At 22.7% G+C, this 23,395-nt stretch overlaps 2 protein-coding genes across 2 annotated transcripts; both read right to left on the minus strand.

Moving 5' to 3' along the window:
* Positions 1 to 891: 891 nt before the first annotated feature.
* LOC132931351 (uncharacterized) lies at positions 892 to 4,974 on the minus strand. The gene is made up of 7 exons (XM_060997398.1): positions 4,813 to 4,974; positions 3,727 to 3,920; positions 3,206 to 3,332; positions 2,914 to 3,050; positions 2,711 to 2,842; positions 1,470 to 1,538; positions 892 to 1,209 (listed from the first exon to the last, which is right to left on the minus strand). The coding sequence occupies exons 1-7, from the start codon at positions 4,901 to 4,903 to the stop codon at positions 1,051 to 1,053; spliced, it is 909 nt and encodes a 302-aa protein (XP_060853381.1). The 5' UTR covers positions 4,904 to 4,974; the 3' UTR covers positions 892 to 1,050.
* An 11,496-nt stretch (positions 4,975 to 16,470) lies between these two features.
* LOC132931338 (uncharacterized) lies at positions 16,471 to 23,182 on the minus strand. The gene is made up of 9 exons (XM_060997392.1): positions 23,119 to 23,182; positions 22,607 to 22,771; positions 19,927 to 20,124; positions 19,198 to 19,199; positions 17,766 to 17,892; positions 17,558 to 17,688; positions 17,353 to 17,484; positions 16,889 to 16,960; positions 16,471 to 16,635 (listed from the first exon to the last, which is right to left on the minus strand). Exons 1-9 carry the CDS (start codon positions 23,180 to 23,182, stop codon positions 16,471 to 16,473), a joined length of 1,056 nt encoding a protein of 351 aa, XP_060853375.1.
* Positions 23,183 to 23,395: the final 213 nt, after the last annotated feature.

The following is a 23,395-nucleotide window of genomic DNA, read 5'->3' on the forward strand; positions in this document are numbered from 1 at the left end:
ATCAAACTTGGATTAAAATTTTGTAACTTTAAACTGTATAAATATATACTTGTACGAATATGTCAGTGCATTTAGAGGTTATTTATGTATTTTTAAATTATATGTGAATATTTTTATTTAAATTTGCACACTCAAAAATGAAATTAAAATGAAATTATTAAGATCGATTATAGAATACGTACAAACAACTGAACTAGCTATAATTAATCTTAATTGATTTCCTAGTGGCCTAGTTGATTTGTTAAAACTCCTATTCTAACATTTATTTTTTCTAGTTATTTGGAAAAAGACTATCAATTAAATCCAATCTATTAACAAAAATGAAACTCAATTTATGTAAATACTGCTTGTATTCAATTTAAAAATTAAAAATTTTAAATTTTTAAATTTTTGTTTTCTAAGCTAACTAATGAATAAACTTAAAAATGTTGATGACTTATTATATATTATTTAATAGGTACATACTTCATAATTTGTCTAGCATGATATTTATTTTTTAGTGTAAAATATATATATATATATATATATATTCAGTCATAATTTTCTTTTATTGATGATAATAATAACGTAACTGAAATCAAAATAATGCAAAATTGTTTTTAAAATTTAAATTTAAATACATAATTCTTTAAATATTTATTATTTACTAGCAAAGTTAAATGCATTTAAGGTAAAAAGTAAAATATATTTATATTATTTCATGCCAAATTAATGCTTTTTGAATATTCAATGACAATTTTAAGTTTCTTAATTTATTTTTTTGAATTACACAGGAAAATGAATACATACACCCCACCTATTACCTACTTGAATTCCGGCGTATTTATTTTTATACTTTTAAATTTTATAATATAGAACTTATATTGATTTTAATAAATTTAAAGTAAGAAAATGCAGTAAAAAACTATATTTATTTAATATAAATACAAAACGCATATATTTATAATCATGTATAGTAATAATATTGTTGAATACCTTCATTATAACTCTAGAGAGAAACTTTATAGTTTTTTTTTTTTATACTCAACTTGTCAATTAAAATGGTTAATTTTAATCTAGTTTTGGACATGATGTAAAAGTACATGATTCCCACCCATTAATAATTTGGTTTGTTACTGGAAATTGTCCACATTCACAATTGCAACCATAGTCATCTGTATCAAGCTGTCGTAAGATAATTCCTTTGTAGTTTTGTTTTGCATAAACTCCCTAAAAGATATAACGAAATAATATTAAAAATAATTTATTAATAATAACTAACTGTTATCTCTACTATAAAGAGAGGTGGATAGAATTCTGACACAATCAGATATTAATTCGTATTCTAGAAAACTATATTATATTTTTTTAAATGTTGGAAATACTTTTATTAATAAGTAATTGTAAAATAGAAATATAACCCTGGATAAGACTCAGGTAAATTATTATAATTTTTTTATGTTTATTATATAATATTTTAATATATTTACTTGATCATATGAAAGTTGTGAAGGATTCGAACACCATTGGCATGAATTAGAATCGGTATTACTACAATACTGTAATCAAAACGATAAACATTACAATGTGTTGAACCATAAAAGTGTAAAATTTAAAAAGGAGATATTTTTAACCATTCCTAAAAATTAATTTTATAAAAAACGTGTTATAAATGGTGTTCAGATTAATAAGTTAACTATTTTAATTTATAAAAAAAAAAAAAAATACTTATTAAGTTTTTCAAATTGACAATATTTTGAATGTAGTTGTTTAACAAAATTTATTAAATAATTTGTTTAAAATTTATAATATTATTTCATATCATTTGTAAAAATAGTTATTATGATTCTTCGTAAATGGAATTAGATATAAATATAAATAATATAAAACATTTAATTTCTTTAAAACAAAGTACCTACATGCTACATATTTCTATGAATTGACTATACTTATTGGTTGACCATTGGTTATGTACGCGTTAATAATAGATAATGTAAAAATTTATTTATTTGTATATTTGTATGTTATTGTATAGCTTAATAATTTTTTAGAAGCTATGTAAAAATTAAAAATATTGTATACCTATCGAGTGATCTTCTTTAATAGTAAACACTCATTTTTTCAGAATGTATCAACTTTTTATTCAAAATGTATAAAAATTTAATTTTGGACGAAGAATTAGTTAGTTATAACACATGACTTATATGTAATTTTTGTTATACTTTAAGAGTATTTAATATTTCAATAAACTCAGTGAAGTAGAGTTTACTTTTATACTGATCTTAACTTTAAATATTTTTGTGATTAATTAATTATTTATTCTTAATATAAAAAAAAATGTCATATTTTCAAAAATGTTAATTTTTAATAACTTCAAATTATTTATTAAAATATTTTAGTAATTGAATGGTTGTTAAAATATTTAATAAGTGTTTATTGAGAAAAAAAATATTGGTAAATAATGTACCTAATTAATTCTAGTATTGAATCAAATATTAAGTAGTATAGTTATAATAGGCAGCTATATATATATATAATTCGATTTTCTCTATATATTTATTGTTCACGAAGGTATGATAAGCTATTTTATAATATGCTCCGATTGATACAATTTGGCAAAGTTTGGTCGAACGATATAAGCACGATAATCGCGTTAAAATGTCAATAATAAAATAAATTTAATATCTATAAATAAACAAATAGTTATTATTAATTATAAAATTGATCATACTTTTGCATAAGATGTAAGTTGCTTTTTGTCTTTGCCAACAAGAGATTTTGGAATTATAACTGATACTTGTAACATAGCGTATATTTTTGATTTATCCATAGTTGAATTATTAATAGCATTATTAACTGATTCCTGAAAAAAAAAATCATTAAATAATGTTTTCTTTTAGGAATTTGTTTGTATTTATAAGTATAGGTACATACTATAGTCCACATAGATGGACTAGTGGACTTTACTGGACTCAAGCCAAGTTGTTTTGCTTCTGCATCGCATATGTTTAAATTCCCCAAATCAATTGCATAAAATTCCAAAATTTTATTTGTTTTTGTAAAATCAAAAACTTGAAGAGCATGATTAGAATGTAATTAATTAGTTTATATAAACATTAAGAATAAAAATTGTATATTATTCCTTATAGCTTATCACTTATAAGTATATAATATACATATTATATTAAATTATTTAATATTTTTTTTATTATGCAATAAGACTTACGTGTTTTATCTGGATAAAGTGAATAGCCCGGTCCATCTACAACCAATCCAACTTTTAATTGATTAATTTCTTTTTTAATAGAAGTGACAAAGTCAAATATTTTTTGTGCAAAGTTTTCTATGCCAGCCTAAAAAATATTATATATTTAATCAAAAAAAATGCTTGTAATATAAAAGATATTAATTCTATGTATAAGTTTTTTAGTTGAAATTAATTGTATTGCATTTTTAAACAATGCGTTATAATGATATGATAGTGTGTGAAAACTTAAGGCCATTTATCAGAGAATCAGAAATAAATCGAAATAATTCATCATCAGTACCATTCGGTAACTGAAGTGACAAATATACATCTTTAAGAGTTTATAAAATTCTCATAGTAAAACTAAATAAAATTATACTTTGGTTTTGTTTACGATTATTTTAAATAATTATCATAATTATAAGTATTTAACATTCAGCTTATATAGAACTTTAAAACTACAATAAAATAAAATAATTACAATGAAATTTTTTACTCACATATAGGTCTCGACAATTAATCATAATACCGGTGATTTTATATGTATTTAAAAAATTGATTAATGGATCAAATGATTCTTTCTTGAATACATTGGCATCCGGGGGACTCAATACTGAGTCCCAATCATCAGAAAATCCAAACCCAATGCTTATGTAAACCGGTTTGTTAATTTGTGTCAAGCTTCTTATGATATCTTTTATCATCAAAGTATCAATATTTTTATACACAGTATTTAATAACATGGATACTCTATTCGGAATGAGATAAGACCTTGGCAGCGACCGCAACGGTCAGACAACACCCGTTTGTCAACCACACCGAGTCAACTATTTTGCGTCTGCTGTATAGTAAAGCCACGCACATGCGTCCAAGTTGGCCTCCGAGGTCTGTTTTCATTCCGAATAGAGTATAGTATAGTTAACTTACAATTATAACCATTTATTCACAATGGTAATAATTTATTAATATTATATAATGTTTATTTATTATTTACTATATATTATTTAGTCATTAAAAATAATTAAATGGTAATATTTTACAGTTATAAATAATAATAAATCACTTTAAATACATTGTAAGAATGTTTGGCTAGCATCACATATTATATAATAATCAATATTATAATTATAAGTAGGAAACGGATTTTAATGCAAATTGCATTTCTTTCAAAATATCTCAAAACATTACTTTCCAAGCACAAAGTTAATTTCACACATAAATTAATTAAAAAATATAACTTTTTTGCATTTTTTTTTTTTTAATTTTTAATGCATTTTTATGCTTTTAAATAATTTTTATGTAAGAATGAATACAATTTGATAAAAATTTAGTTAAAATTCATTCTAAAAGAATACAATGAAGTATTAGTTATTTTACCTGGTCTCTTAAAAAATATTGTACTAAAGAAATATTATCTTTTTTTTTTATTTATTAATGGTTAAGGTATATGGCTAAGCAGATTACCTCATTTATACTTTTATAAAATATATGTATCAGTTGGAATTTATATATTTTCATATAGTATCAACAAACATGAGAAAACAGTATAATTTAAATGAATTAATGTATAATTCGTTTATCGTTACTTTTATCTCCTTCCATTACATGAGAATTAGTACCATCATTACAGTCAAAAGCAAATTGACCAACTGAAAATGATTCACAACGTTCTGGCATTTCGTTAACATTAAATACATAAGGACTTTTCCAGACATGTCCAGCTATTTCGCAAATTATCTGATTTGCACTGCCATCTTTAACACATACAATATTACTATATAATAGATAGAATTAATATTTACTTAAAAAAATTATTAGTTTTAATATTTTAAACATTAAAAAAAATTGAATTAAAATGACGTGTTTAAGCATTTTAATCCAATCTTTTCATCAATCATTATTCGATTTTTCAAAATATGATTTTTAGAATCTTCAAGTATACTTAAAGACTATGTTTTCAAAATTTTTATTTGTTTTTTCTATTAAAAAAAATTGTTTATAAAATGAAAACCCTTTTTCTATTAAACATAATGTATTAAATAATTTTATTGAAAATCAAAATTAAAATTTGAACCAGTCGGTTTTTTTTAACTTTATATATTTAAGACAATGTTTAATAATGGGTTCGATTTAAAGATATGGAGGCTATGATGATTTTATAAAAATTATAATATGTAATATGTATATCAACATAAATAATTTGTAAAAATGGTCAGAGTAATAATAAATACTCGAACTAATATAACATACATTTTCTATTTTCGTAAAATCATATCTAAGGACTATAATCCTTAGTATTATTATTTTGATAAATACGAAATTATTCTATACATTTTAAGTTATGAATACATAAACATTTTGAAGAAGATAATTTATCAAAAAATTTACTGTAAAATTAAGAAATTGTCATTGTAAAACAGAAGTTTTTATTTTTATACTCGTAATTCTAAAAATCAGTGTTAGAATAATTAAATAAATAGTTTTTTATAGTAGTTTTTATTATAGTGAATAATTTCATATACTTTTACCCTATCAAAAAATGCAATCAAATGTATTTTATTAATTTAATTAATTTAATAACTTTGTAAACACTAAAAAAATAATAATTATGTTGGTAATTTCTCTAAAAAACAATTTAATTACCTTGTGCTGTAATCGATGGAGAATATAAAAGTATACCCAAAATAAGCACTAATATCATTTTAATTTTAATTATTACATGAATCAGATGAGATATTATATCAACCTAAAGTTATTGCAATTATCACTAAATTTTTCGGGATAACATTTTATTATAAAAAATAATTTTAAATAAATTATTAAGTGTCATTTATAATTTATTAATTATTTAACCAATAAATAATGTTCATGATTAATATCTAAAATTAGGACATATGTGATATAAATGTACTAAAAAATATATTGTATTTAATGGTATACAAATATAAAAATTAAAATATACTTGAGTAATTAGTATATACTCGTAATAATAATATAATCATCTAAATTGTATCTAAAATGTTTCATTTTTTTGTTTTCAGTTATATTATGAAAATAATGATTAGTACTTTAAATTGTAACTTAATCCGCTGTATGGTTTGTTTTTATTTTTTGTAACTATAACAATTTAATTATAAACTAAAACTATGTTAAGAATTATACTAAATCATAATATATTTTAGGTCCTCAGTGGAACGATCAATGTATTGGTTGTACATTAATGTTATTAACGTGTAAAATATATCGTTTGTTGGAATAATGTTAAATTTTTAGAAATATATAGTTTTTGCACGTACTATAATTATTCTGGATTTAAGATTTTAACTTAAAAAAATATTTCCATCTTATTTTATTTATAAACTATTATATATAATATTAAAGAAAACTAAAAATAAACTAAAAAAATAATTAAAATCATACTTTTATTAAAAAAATAAGTTATAATGGAAGAAGTAATGGTGTTTAAAAAATACATAATTATTGAGTTGGAAGTCGATATTTTTAATTCAGTGCATAGGGTGTTCATATGATAATATTTTTTATTTATATAGTTTCTATTTATAATATCAATTTAAAATGTTAAATATTTTGTTTTATTTGCCTAATGTTATAGTTCCTACAATTCCAACAGTTAAAAAAAAAGTTAATTTAAATGATTTTTAAACAGAATATAAATACTGCAAACAGTCGAGAAAGCTGTTTGTTTTAGTATTAAAACGTATTGAAGTTTTTCTAAATAATTTTTTTAATATATAGCAAATATTTTGTCAAATTAACCAATATAAGTGATTCTAATACCATACTCATTAGTCATGTAGTGTGACAATAATTTTTATACTGTAAAATTTGACACTTTCAAAAACTGTACAAGAATTACGGATACCTAATGCATTCAACTATAGTTTTCTCTTTGGAACTATTATAGAAACATAGCCAATTTAATAGAACAACAATATATGTTTGATATACACACTTATACTTGCATATTTACCTAACTTAACTAAATAATAAAATTAAAGCGAAAACATCCGGTTTTGGAATGATTTTAAATGGTTGTTCAAAACTTAAACAAAAATCCTCTTGTTTCAAATACGAAAACGCAAGAAAAAAAACAATCTACCAGAAAATGTCTTTAAAATTCTAAGACCCCAAATAGAAATATCAAATAAAGAAATAAATTTATTAAAAAAAAATCAAAATTATAATATATAAAGAAATTTAGTAATAAATTTAAGTAAAAAAATATGTAATTAAAAAAAAAAAAAAATGTATGCCTTAATGTTAACAACCATGTTAATGTTTCTGAAGTAAGTAGACCAATAATAATAATAAAAATCGTTGTATAAAACACCCACCAAAAATTCCCCAACATAAGAAATTTCATGATATATTGATATCATTGTATCGCACTCCTAGAATTCAAGCCAATCAATTTTCTAACAATTGACAGTTGTTCATATTATAACCCAATATTCTTATCGATAATTTCACATATTTCTTTTTTTTATAATAAAATAAACTTCTTTACCTATAACTATGTATAACTATGTACCAGATGGTCAAATAAGAGTAATGACAAATCATTAAATCAATCATTTAAATACCAGATTTGTTTATGTAATATTTTTCTTTTCATATAATACAAGCCATATAGGCCTTTTGTACGCATCTAACAAATTCCTCTTTCTATTCCAATCCATTGGGTTATTTATTTTTGTTGATTCGTTGTTATCATTTCCATTCTATCTAACTATCTTTAACGAGGTGTTCTCTTTGGTCACTTTTATTTTGAGTTTCTTATCGGGACATTTCGTATAAGTCAAAAGCTTATTAAATGTGGCCTGCTCACCCTAATTGTTATTTTACTTATATAAAAAATACTAATAATTGATTTATTTATAAATCTTCATAGATTCATGTTTTTTTTTTCATCTTTCATATTTTCGGTTATGGTTTTGAACAGAACAGTAAATTTTCCGTTAACTTTTTTATTAAAATTTAAGTAAAATTTCTTCTGTCCCCTTTGTTGTGGATCATAAAAATGTTGTGTATTACATACGCAATAACAAAATTAATCATTGAAATACCAGTTGAATGTAATATTTTTGTTTTAATGTAGTACAGACCATGGAAACCTTTTGCTCCCTTTTATAAAACGTAAAATATACTAAATAATTTTAAAATTTTTAAAATTTGTACTTTATCTGTAAAAAGATAATGAACTGATTAACCAGCTATGTTTGAATGGGTTTTCGTATACAATGATTTATTATTGAATTCAAATGAACATAATAAACATTACATTGATTTACTCAATTAGAAGATAAACTTGACGCCTAGTGCAGAGTGGTTAACTACTTTCTACCTTTTATCGACTTTACTTCTAGTGTATTATCTATATTTTTTATACTTGTACAAATTGGTACATATTATGTTATTAAAATTTATAAATCATTTTTTTTTTTATTTAAATCAATTTGACACATGCTAATGCAATAACATTTTATATAAATAAACATTATACTTAGCTTAAAAAAGTGAAATTTTATCATTTACTTTTATTTATCTTTAATTAAATTGATTAATATAGTTTATTTATTTAATTTAGGACATTCTGAAAAAGAATTTGATTTCCATCCATCGATTATTGACTTTGATACTGTATATTTTGAACAACCACATTTGTTATCGAAATCATCTGTATCAAGATATTGTATCATAATTCCAGAGTAAAATTGTTTCACGTAGGCTCCCTAAAAGAAACAACAAAATAAATAATATTAACAATACTTGTATAGAAACAGCCGAAATATTTCCTCAGATACCTAATATATAAAGATGTGAATAAAACTTTGATATAAATTCAATAATTAATTCATACTCTAAAAAAACTATATATTTATTATTTTTATTAATAAGTAATATTGTAAAATGGAAATATAACCCCAGACAAGTTATGTAATTTTTATATTTATAATATTATATAATTTAATATATTTACTTGATCGTATGAAAGTTTTGAAGGGTTCGAACACCATGTACATGAAGTAGGATCGGTATGGCTACAATACTGTAATCAAAGTGATAACAATTAGAATGTGTTGAACTAAAAAATAGTAAAATATTAATAAAGATGATATTTTAACCATTCCAAAAATCTATTTCACATGAAAAAATTTAATAAGTTGCTCTAAAATAAGCATGTTAAATGTTTTTATTGGTTAAAAACGTTTTAAATTTAACACAATAAGGTTTCTAATAAATATGTTGATTACCAATTAGATAATATCGAAAATATAGTGTTAAAATATTTTTTTATTAACGTTTGAAGCTATGACATGACACATTTTTGATTTCTTTTTTTCAATTCAATGGAAAATTTTCTCATGGTAAAATAGTTTAAAAAGTGTATTAATAATTTATTTGATTTATGCAAAGTTCCTAAAATTTATCAAAATCTCGAAAATCTCGAAAATTTACAAATTATTTTATAATTAACAAAAACAATTTAGTATATAAGCAGATTAGTATACAAGCATAATTTTGTATAATATATTTAGTGATATATGCTGACAGATTATTTCCATTCAGAATCATATACTTTGTTTACAGCGATATATCATTAAATTCAAATTTAATACATTAATTTGCAGTGACTAACTCAACACATACTGTATATCAAACTTGCTCCTTTTTTAAAAAAAAATAAGAATTATATTCCACCATTAAATCAATATTTATTATAAAATGCATCATACATCAGAATAAGCTGTAGTATGCAAAGTGTATTTAGCAGCAAGAGGTTCTGGAATCATTACAGATGCTTGTATCGAAGCATATAGTTTTGATTTATCCATAGTTGAACTAGTGACAGCAGTAGTAACAAGTTCCTGAAAAAATAACGTGTAAAAAAAAATATTCCTTTATAAACTATAAAATTTTAATATTTTTCATAATAAGTGCATACTAAAGACGTCATATCCGGACTAGTGGTTGTTACTGGAAGCAAACCGATTTCTAATGCTTCATTATCACATACGTTTAAATTTGACATATCAATGACATACATATCCAACACATTATTTATTTTTGTAAAATCAAAAACTTGAAGAACATAATTGAGACATAAATATTAAGAACAATAATAATTTGTTGTACTTGAATATTTTATATTTACGATTATGATTTGTAAAGTTTTTATAGATTCTTCCAGTTAAGACTAATCCAACTTTTAATTGATCTACTTTATTTTTAATCGAAGTGACAAAGTCACTAATTTTTTGTTCTAAATTTGCAACCGGGAGCTGAAACAATTATCCGTTGATGGGATAATAAATAATAGTATGATAAATAAGATTAAATAAAAAAAAAAAAATTAAAAAATATATATTTTATTTGTATGTAATTATTTTTTTGAGTAGCATATAGAGTTTAGTATTTTTTAATAAGTTGATTATATGGTAACTGTAACTGCTAATAGTGTGTAATTGCTTAAATATAAGTGTCTACTATAATCACTAATCGGTAACTGCAGAATAGTTTGTTTGCACATAACTTCGGAGTGTCCGAATGAAGTACCATATTTTTGATAGTATTGATAAAGATAAGTTAGAGATACATTATTTTTTTAAGTATATGAATTCCTTGTAAATATAACCGATGAAAAAAAAAATTAAAAAAAATTCGGATTTGTATTATACGTAATATATTTTCATCATCAAAATTAAACATTTTACATTAAATTAATAAAATAATTTTAAAACGATTTAATTAAAAAATAATAAAATTATGTAATATTTTACTTACATAATATATCATGTTTAAACTGTCGATAAGAAGACCGCCAATTTTAAAGTCATTTAAAAACTTGATCAATGGATTAAGTGATTGCGTTTCAAATAGATTTACATCTGGAGGATCAAATATTGTGGCCCAACTATTACTGCCATAAATGAACCCAATGAATAAGTATACAGTTTTACCGGCATCTTGCAAGCACTTCATTAATTCTTTAATTATTAAAATTTTGATTGAATTAGATGCAGTGTTTAGTACATAATATGTAACAGTTAACTTAACATTGGCATTTACTACTACTAATAATAATTTATTGATATAATATTACTTAAATTTATAACTATATGATAATTTGTTTATAAACCAATTTAGGCATGTTTGATTACCTACAACATGTGTCTGGTTAGCATTACTTTCACCCATCACTATTACTTTATATTTTTGTCTTATTATTATTTATATTATTGTGGCTAAAAAAAAAACGTGATATTGAAATTAAATATTAAATAATTAATTTTTTTTCCCAACATTAAGCTGTTAGTTATCACGAATAAAGTTCCAAGGTGTATTACATACAATTGGTTTTACACCATTTTCTTAGCTGGTCCTCAATAGTTAATATTTATTTTCTATACAAATAGTTTAGATTTCTATTTTGTCTAAGATTAGGAAATTATACATAATATAAGTACCTATCTTACATTACAAAAAACCTAGAACGGTCTGACGAACCATAAAGAATATTATACAATGTCTTTAAGTTCTCTTTAAATACAATTCTTCTACCGAAATATTTTTAAAAAGGGTTTTTCATTTAAAGTTTTGAATAGAGTAAATGAATATAATATAGTTAATCGAGTCACCAAATTTGTATTAAGCAAATACTAAGCAGTGTGTTCTACAATCACACAATAATATGTATGTTTATTTAAGATGTTTAAAATTACTTTCATCTTCTTTCATTACATAAGTGCCATCATCGCGGTCAAAAGTAAATTGACCTATAGTAAATATATCACAAGATTCTGGAAAATCATTTATATTATATGTATCAGTATTCATCCACGTTTCTCCAGCTATAGAGCAAATTACTGGCTTCACGCCGCCATCTTAAACACATATATAAATATATTATAGATGTAATAAATAATAATAATAATAATAAAACAAATATTAGTTAGGTAATTAAAAATATTAAAATAACCTGAATATAATTGAATACAATTTAAATAAACAAAAATATTCTCTTGTAATAATTATATTATTATTAATAATTATTTTTATAATTTTATTAATTATATACTTATGTTCAATTAAAAATGTAATAGAACTTATTTTATCCTTTTTAAGTCATTGAATATATTTGTAAACACTAAGACAATTACAATAATTTATTTTAAATAATAAAAAGTTTAATTACCTTGTGTCGTAACTAATGTTGAATAATAAAATATACTCAAAATTAGTATTAATATAATTTTCATTTCTTTTTTTATTTTATAGAATGTTTGAGGTTTTATTTCTACTCAAAATGTTAGAAATTATTTACTATTGTAGAACAAAATGTTATTTTAAAATAATTTTAAATTAATTTTATCAACTTAATTTATAATCTATAATTTATTTAATCATTAATAATGTACATAATTCATACTTAAAATTTAGACATCTGCTCGATGTAATTTAAATCAATTTTATCAACTTAATTTATAATTTATAATTTATTTAATCACTAATAATGTACATAATTCATACCTAAAATTTAGACATCTGCTCGATATAAATGTATCATAATACCTTGTATTTTATGGTATAATGGAATTACGTGAGTAAATAATAAATCATAATATGATAATTTAAATTTAAGAAAATAATATTCCATTATTTTGATGTCAATTATGTTATCAGAATTGTTAATTATATTATAAATAAAAAGTGAATGTACTGCGTGTTTGGTTTTATTTTTGTTACTTTAAACATTTTAATTATAAGCTAAATTTATATTAGGAGTTATTATCAATTTTCGAATTTTTACAAAAATTTAAAAAATATTAAAAATGTAGGCTCAATTTTTTTTTTATATGTATTTGAAGTTAAAATTTTGTAATCATCACAAAACATCTGATGCTTGTTGAAATTAAATAATCCAAAAAATGAAAAAGCAAAATGTATTAAGAATTAAGTAAAAATAAGCTTTTGATGTTCGAATCGGTTAAAAAGCTATTTTTATTTTAGTGGTGGAATATTTAAAAATTATTTTTAAAATATTTTGGATATATATTGACATTTTAAGTTATTTTAATAGTAGGTGAACTTAGGTCTTAGGTAGTTTAATTAATATTTGTATAACAGGGATGCACTTTCTTTGTATAAGAAATATATTGATACATATTATTGGATACAAAATTGTTGTTCCATCTTTAAAACAGTGATAGACACATATATAATATCCAACTTTTTAGAACAATAACATGGACGTTACTAACTTATCATATTATATTTTAGATCAGGGACGTAGTCAGAGGGGGGGTCCACGGGGTTCGGATCCCCCCTCCCCCCGAAATGTCATCGACGAAATTTTTTTTAGAATCTGAGTGGAACGAAAATGCTAGTGTTTTTACAATGATTTTTTTTTTTTTTATACTGGTAAATCTAATAATTAATTATATGTTATGGGAAAAATTACAAAATGATACGGTTAGCACACATATAAAGTATACGTATACCATATAGCAGATTTTTTTTTTTACAATATGTACATAATATAGCATTCTGTAGGACAATACGAATTTAATTTTTGCTTAATTAATAAGAATGATTAAAATTACTTATTATTGTTATTTTTTTTTTTGCTTGACCCCCACTTACTATCTAAAACGGATAATATTTCAAAACTGTTTTAGGCAATTTTAAATATATATACATATATCATAATCATCACACAGAAAAATTAGTAATTTAAAGCTCAAATAAATAGCTTAAATAAATATTACGTGAAATAAAGTATTTAAAATAACATGTTAGAATAATTTATTTATTATACCGACATAAAGTCAAGTAAAAAATAATAATTTAATGGTATGATAAATCTAACGGCTGTCATTTCAATGTAACGGTATTTCTGGAAAATATTTTTTTTTAGCCGTAACAACTGTATTTAGATAAACATATTAATCGATAATTAATCTGATAACAAAACATTATATACATACATTTTAATATACTTTGATATACGTAATAAACATAACAAACCTTTCAGTTTAGTTTATAAAAAATATTAAAACCATAATACATGATTATGTATTCCTAGAAAATTTCATTTCAAAGATTTTATTAAAATAAATATTTAATCGTTGTATTTATAAAGTTTATATATATAGTTTCTCTTTTGTAGCTTTTGAGTGTCCAAACACTGAGAACGCAAGACTTTGTTTACAATTCTTACAGTTCTTATGCTCAACAGAATAAAATTATCCATATTATTTTATCTGTTTATATTAACTCATCAGTATTTGTGTTATATTTATTATGAAATTTAAATTCCTCTTTTGTTTTTGTAAATTTGTATTATTGATTGTTTATTGTATAATTCTTCTAGTGTTAAAATTTATAGTTTTTCGATTTACTTATTTGCGCAATATTGATGATAAATATTATAGTATTTTACTATTTAATCTGATAATCATTCTATGCGTTATATTTAATGGTTCAAACTTCAAACACATTTTTATAAGCTGAGCACCGCACAATTATTACACACATTAAAATTGACTGAACTATTGCAAATTATACCATTTTTAGACTTGAAATATCTAAGATATTCCGTAGTTCATTAAAAATATAGAAACATTTCCTGAAACGCATTACTATACTATTTAAATGTATCAAATATTACTCTTAAATATTTGGCTGAACTTGCTCTAGTTATATATCGGCAGTTTTTATTACAAATACTTGTATATTTTTTTCAAAGTTTTTTTAATTTTATTATTATTTGCTCTGGTTTGTTTGAAATAGCCAAAGGTATAAAGTTTGATTTTTCTTTATTAAGCATTAAACTATTGTTCGTAGATAATTTATTAACCACTGACAATCCTATGTTCGATTTTTTTCCACATCAGACCAATTTTCACTCTAAAAATAATACCGTATCGTCAGAAAAAGTTAATATGTTACCATCAATATCCAAATTTAATAAGCCATAAACATAAATTGAAAATTATTGTGATGGACCTGATACGGTTCCTTGCTGTATAGTCTGTAATCTAAACGCCTATACTTAACTTTAACAATAAATGAATCATTTACAGTGGCATTAATTCCGACTGTTTGAGGCCTATTAAAGAGATATAATTTGAACCATTATCAAAATGTGTTATATCCTATTATTGTTTTAGATTATTTTAACAGTACTTCATGTGATGTTGAATCAAATGATTTCGCCATGTCCAAGAATACTCGTATACCTAAGTATTTTTTGTTTTTGTTTAATGCTCCGTGTATTAAATTAGAAAAATAGAAGATTGTATAATGCCATCTTGGCAACCTGTATTCTCCCTAAATCCAAATTGTTTTGTTTTATTAAATGTTCCGTAATCATTAATGAACCTTGGTAATTATATTTTTGCACATTTTTCAATAATATTTGAAAACTATGAAAACTCTTAAAACAATTTAAAGCGAGCAAATATTTTGAGGGGTGATTTCTGTTATTGAATTGGAGCTTTTTTGTAATATGAGTGGTTAAGAACAAAAGATTCCCACTACTTATTTTAATGAATAGTGAAACAATTTTTTTTGTAAATCATTGTAAATACAATATGTAATGATTCAGTATAAATAATATTATGATTGCAATGTTTTTTCAAAAAAAAAATGTAATTTGTCGTATTAATTATATAGTAAAGTAAAAAAAAAAAATTTATAATAACATTATTAACATGTCATCAATAAATTATACTTAATAATATAGGCTGACAAACCGTCATTTTTCGTACGTAATGATTTATAATCAAATTTAAATGTAATACATACATTACAGTGATTTACTCAAGAACGGGGTAAATTCGAAACCTACTCTACAGCAGATTGGTTACCTATTTTCTACTATGGAACAATTTAAATTAGCACAATTTTTCCATCTATTTTTATAATTGTACATACTACATAGTTTAATATAGTCAATAGTCATATGAACCATTATTGTTTTTTTGTTTAATTTTTTAATTGTTTAATTAATATAATGGAATACAATAAAAAGTTATATTTACTAAACAGACTTAAAGTTATAAACTAACTTACATATTTTAATTGATGTAGTTAAATATATTAAATATATTATCAAACATGTACATTGATTAATTAGAAATAATTTAGATGATTGTAACTGTTTAAAGAAAAAAATCGTAAATGTTTTTATTATTATTATTAATTTTAAAATGAATTGGTTAACTTTGATCTATTTTAGAACATTCTGTAAAAGTACATGATTCCCACCCATCAATAATTGCATTTGACACTGGGAATTTTCCGCAACCACAACCGCATTCATAATCATCTGCATCCAGACTATCTAAAAATATTCCAATGTAGAATTGTTTTGCATAAGCTCCCTAAATCAAACAACAAAATTATATTAAAACTAATTTTACAACATTTATAATTAATATAATTAATAATTTTCCCTTCTATGTAGAAAAGTAGATTAAACTGAAACAAATTCTGAATTGAATTTGTATTCTATACAAACTATAGATTTATTTAAAAAATAATGTAAAAATAAAAAATAACCTCGGATAAGTCTTCGGACAAGTAATTTATAATTTATATTGGCTTAATTGTTTATTATATTATTAATATATTTACTTGATCATATGAAAGTTTTGAAGGGTTCGCACACAACTGGTGTGAATTAGCTAGATCGTTACTGCCACAATACTGTAATCAGATTGAGAAAGTTATTTAACTATACATTTTTAGATTTTCTTTGAATTGTATTTATTTTCATAAAAATTTAACATTTTTAATTAATTTATTTTTATTTTTATGGGCTAAGCTTCTTTTTACATATATTTAATATATAGTTTATATTTACATTTAAAATAGTTCATAACATTACATTAAGTTTATGATGGCAACAATACTGCATAATATTATTCATATGTATAAAATACACACAACAATATTTTAAAATGCAATTTTTTATCAACAATTAATTCAATATGCAAATATTGCTAATAGTAAAATAAATTACTTCACATAGTGTTCTCTTTTTAATCTAAATGTACTATACATCATAAAATAATTATTTATTTTAAGATTAACCATACTATTGAATAAGTTGTGATCTCTTTATCGAATTCTGCAACAAGTGATTTTGGAATAATAACAGTTACTTGTATCAAAGCATAAATTTTCGATTTATCCATAGATGAACTCATTACAGCACAAGTGACTTGTTCCTGAACATAAATGCGTATATAATTTTTTCTTATAAATTAGACAATGTTACTATTTATAAAAACAGGTACATACTATAGATGTCATAGTTTCACTAGTAATTGGACTCACACCAGTTTTTTTTGAATTTTCATCACATTCGTTTAAAAATGAAAAATCAATGAAATAAGTATCCAAAATATCATTTGTTAATGTGAAATCAAAAACTTGAATAACATAATTAGAATATTATGAAATAATTTACAAAACCTATAAGTATACACAAAAAATCTATTTTACTTACGTGTATTATCTGGAAACATTTTATAGTTCAAACCGGTTATGATTAAACCAACTATTAATCCATCTATTTCTTTTTTAATGGAAGCGGCAAAGTCACCTATTTTTTGTGCCAAATTTTCTATTTTAACCTAAAAAAAAGTATAATATTAATTTATTTTATTTCTATTATTTACAGGAATACGAGACAAGCCCAAAAAATTGTAGTATAACTGTTAACTGTTGGTGAGTTTTGTTCAAAGTCCACGACAGTTATGATAGAAGTAGATGATTAGTACGATGATGTTTTGGTTTATGTGTGGTTGAGAGTTACTTGGAGGTTAATTTTACATGGCTACAAGTATGCAAGGTACATCGTGTCGGTAAGTAATGGTGAGGTTTGTTTCTATTGCGTTATTATGTTGCTTAAATTCAAGATGGTAGGAACTAAGTTTCTCACGTTTCTGCGCAGTCTTGTCGTGAACTATAAATACAGAAAGTATATTGACTGCTTGGTTAGACTTAGTAGAACGAATTTTGAACTAAATATGAAATGCAGTGTCTTAACTGATGTAAATGACACCTTATTGGTCTAGGTTTAGAAGAAATACTTTTACCCAAACGGATTGGTTTGAATTCAAAAAGTGCATCAGTTGAAAGACCACAAGTCTATTGATGGAAATTCGGGTACATTGCAAATTATGACGTTCGATTTATATCTCTCATATATTCGTTGTACTCTTGAAGAATATTAGTAATGTAAGTGGTTATTGGAGGTATGATGGGCTTAGACTTAAGTACTAGAATATTTTAGTCAAGCACGTTGAATTTTTTTAACAAGCAATTTTTTTGGTGATGTTTACAAACTACTAGAAAAGAGTTTCGAAGAGTAACTTTAATTTCATATTTATATCTTTTTGTTCTGAGTAGTGTAAACTTATAAAATTTCTTTAAGAATATCATCAACAGATCTTTGTATAAGAAATTAAGACGGGTTTGACTTAGCCGAAGTAGAAAAGGTTAATCAAGTCCTGGTGATGATTTGCTTATTTAAACTTTTAAAGTATATTGTAAGTTAAAAATAGTGATTGACTGCAAGACCAAAAGTATAGCCTAAAGTTTGGGTCACCAAATTGTGGCCCACGAATAAATTTTATCCGGCACGTAGATAAAGAATAAATAACACATATTACGATAATATTAAATGACGTGTCACGTGTTATTATTGTAAATTATTATTTTTGTTAAATATTATTGGTTTTTACCGATAACAGTTGATATATCGGTTGCTATCGATTGGTCATTTTTTTCACTAAACAGTTTTCTATTTTATTGTATTTATAATTAATTAATTAATTACCTTTAATTTTTTTTAAATATTTGTAATATTAATTATGTTCTTAATGTTTATAAACAATAGAAAATAATAATAATAAAAAAAATAATGTTCTCATTACATCTAATTTTAAAATAATACCTATATTATCCTATTATATTATATTATATTAAAAATGTGTACTTAATATAATGTTGATGGCTCTTCAGAAAATTTTCATATTCCTAATGTGACCATTCAAAAATAGTAATTGGTTACCCCTGGCTTAAAGTATAATGGATAGAAAGAGGACATATATAAGCGAACACTTAGATGTGACGCGCAAACGAGGTTTATTATATATAATATATTATAGAATAGTATAGATAGTAAAGATGTGTACAATAGATAGCGAAGCGTGAGACTTTATATCAAGCGATTAGACTAACACTGAACACAGTGAACACTGATAATAAATAGCTGATCGGCTTAACACAACCGTAGATTATGAAAAGTGGACACGTATCGTTCAAACTAGGAATTCAAGGTAATTTATCAGAGAACTAGAAATAACTTTACACTAATACCATTAGGTAACCAGAGTTTACATATCAGTACGGCACTACGTCATATTTATAAAATAGTAACACTATTTTTAATGATACTGACTAAGATTATATTGAAATATATCTATTCAGAGCATTTAATATTCTTGTAAATGAAATTATGGAAAAAAATATAAAATATTTTGATTTTATTTGTGGATATTGAATATATGATTAAAATTTACCATTTTAAAATTTAAAATTTAATTAATATTAGAACGTAACAAATACGATTTAATAAACAATTTAATAATGCCATATTTAACTCACATATATATCTCGGAAATTAATAATAAGACCACCAATTTTGTATTTATTTAAAAATTCAACCAATGGATTAAATTTTTGAGTATTGTACAAATCTATATCCGGAGGATCAAAAATTGAGCTCCAATCATCTTCATCTATGAACCCGATGCTTAAGAAAACAATTTTGTTAGCTTCAGACAAACTTTGTATTATATCTATAATTATTAAAAATTAAAATATTGATATGATTACAGATTACATAAAGTATTTAATATGTAGTTTTTATTAGTTATCTTATTAGTAATTATATAAAAATTTATAAATAGGTAGTGATAATAATTAATTGATATGATATGTACATTTATAATTATATAATAGTTAAAAATAAATAAATGGTGAGTTATTTATAACGGTTATTAATTATAATATATTACAATGTAATAAAAAAAACCACTGTATTCATATTTGGTTATCGTCACTGACAACCAGTTTCGCATTTTTATCTAATTACTAGTTATATTATTGCCGACCAACTGCTGTCACACACCATTCATTTTAGACTCGAGCAGGGAGGGCAATGTAACTATGAATACATTATACAATGATAATACATTAATAAATGTTTTATTTTTATTAATATGTCTGTCATCACTTATTGGAGTAGTAGAGATGATATGATTTTCATCATTAAGGGTGGTTTACTGCTAATAAATAGATTAAGTTGATACTTTGGGGTAATCAAGAGTAAAAAAATCCGAATACTTTTCAAAATAATCAGTAAAAAAAAAGAAAAACTGAATTGTATACAAAACCAGATTTTTATTAGATTAAAAAGTTAGAAAATTCAATGGATGGTTTTTTTTCCACTTAACCATAGAATTTAAAAATAAAAAAATTATAAGCAGTATTTTTAAAAATAATATTTGATTTACATTCGGATGTAATTTGATATTTAGATGCGCGAAGAATGGCATTTTTATTTATTTTAATTTGTTGTAATCCAAAAGTATTATTTATTGGGACTTGGAGTTTTTATTTATATTATTATAATTTATACACAAATGCAATGTTTTTGGTAAAAATGTATTGTAATATTTTTGTAACTCTAAAAATATAATTATTATTTTAAATAATTTTAATAATAATAATAAATCATCATCATTTTTTTAATATCTAATATGTTCATAATAATTATCAAGCTCGTTTAAGATTCTAAAAAAATATAATATAATGATTCTCATAAATAGTTTTTATTGAAACTTAAAAGTCTTAAAGATATACAAGCAAAATTTACTTTATAGACATTTGAATTTAAAATTTTGACAAAATAAAATATTCAAAAAAAGAATAACTATTTTAGCTATATAGTTGTAATATAAAGGTATTATCGAGGATTTGAAATGATTGTACATTTTATTTTATTTTTCTATAATATACAATGGGGTTTTTTAAGTATTTAGATTAATATTAAGCTATTTCTTATTTATACGGTATAACCCCTATTGTATGACGAAAAGTAAAAAGGATTACTTTAATAGTAATGTAAATATATCGTTAATGTATTTAATATTATAAGCTGTGAATCATTTTTGGTATACAATGGTTTATTAAGAGGATACTGGCATATGCTGTCTCCGCCTTACTAACATAGGTATAACATAATAAACTTGAATTCAGCAGCATTTATTTTAGTTTTAATATTAGATTGAATTTACCTATTATAATTTATAAAACTTAATTTTAAAGATATAATCGCATTCGCATAGGCTATTATTGATGTTATTATTTTAAAGTGAGTTATAGCTAGGTACCTATGTAAAATGTATTACATCTTTAAAATACATATAATTTACTCTATAAAAGTATTATATTTATAAAAAACTATAAGATGCCCTTAGACTGCCTTAGATTCTATTCTTAGTTAGTTTGATAATAGATTAATTTACTTTAAATTTACCTTTTCTTCAATAAAAAGTAACAACATAAAATTGATATGAACGCAAACTTGCTATGTTGTACGCATTAGATACTATAGAAATTAGAAAAATGAAGACAATACATGCTAGCGTAACATCTTCTTAAATACAAATTTAAATTTAAACATGCATTACAATAACTTACACTTATTCAAATACCATCGAAATCTGCTAATATATAACGGAGCCTATTATATAAGTATATACTTTTCACATTGTTTCTATTTTTATTCAATTACATTTTTTGAATAATTAATTATTTTTTCTCATTATTAAACTATTAGTTATCTAAAGTGAAATCAAAAGATGTACCTCACGAAATTTGATGGTACATCAACTTATTTGTTCATCAATATTCGTTATATTTTCTTTTATATGAAAATGATTAGAGTTGTATCATTTTTAGATTATGAAATTATGCACATATTATGTTCCTTTTTAATATTAATATCATAGAACAGTTTCAAAAATAAAAAATAATGCAACAAAGTATAAAAGTATAAGTAAGTATATCTTAAATAAAACTGTCTTGGAATTTTTTTCAAAAATAGTTTTTTTGTAAGTATTTATAAATAGTGAATAAATACATTTAAACAGGCCACCCCATATATTTAAAACAAATGGGACTTTGTATACTCCCATAAGGTAAAGCCAAAACATTAAAAATCAGTTCAATCTACAATCTAAAATATGTATGTGTATTTAAGATATTTATAATTACTTTCATCTGCTTCCATTACATAGGTACAATCGTCACGGTCAAAAGCAAATTGACCTACTATAAATATATCACAACGTTTCGGTAATTCATTTATATTTAATATATAAGAACTGTTCCACATTTGTCCACCTATATTGCAAATTACCGGATCTGTATTCATCCCATCTTAAACACACAAATAAATATTTTATGGTTGTAATAAATAATAAATCAAACAAATTATCAGTTTTAATGTTTAAAAAATTAAAATGATAAAATAATTTAAAATTTAATTTTAATGAAATTTAAATAAACAAAAATATTCTTACATAATATGCATGTAATACTTTGATATTATTATTAATATTTATTTTTATGATTAAATAATTGATTTAATCATATACTGGTATACTTATATTTAGTTAAAAATGTAATCAAACCTATTCTATTTCTTTTAAGTCATCTAATATTTTTTTTTGGAGTTACCAATACAATTAAAAATTATAATAAATAATAAACAGTTTAAGAATCACCTTGTGTTGTAACTAATGAAGAATAAAAATATATACTTAAAATAAGCAATAATATAATTTTCATTTTAATTATTACAATATATTATGTGTGCTGCGATATTGTTTATACCTAAAGTGCTAACTATTTACTATTGCTGAATAGCATTTTATTATAAAAGCAATTTTAAATCAATTATAAACTTTTATTAAATTTATAATTTATTAATTGTTTAATAACCTAATAATGTCCATGGTTAATAAAAAAAAAAAATAGGACATCTGTCATGTATTAAACTAT

Source organism: Rhopalosiphum padi, chromosome 1, assembly GCF_020882245.1.
Source record: "Rhopalosiphum padi isolate XX-2018 chromosome 1, ASM2088224v1, whole genome shotgun sequence".
Classification (NCBI taxonomy): Eukaryota; Metazoa; Arthropoda; class Insecta; order Hemiptera; family Aphididae; genus Rhopalosiphum; species Rhopalosiphum padi.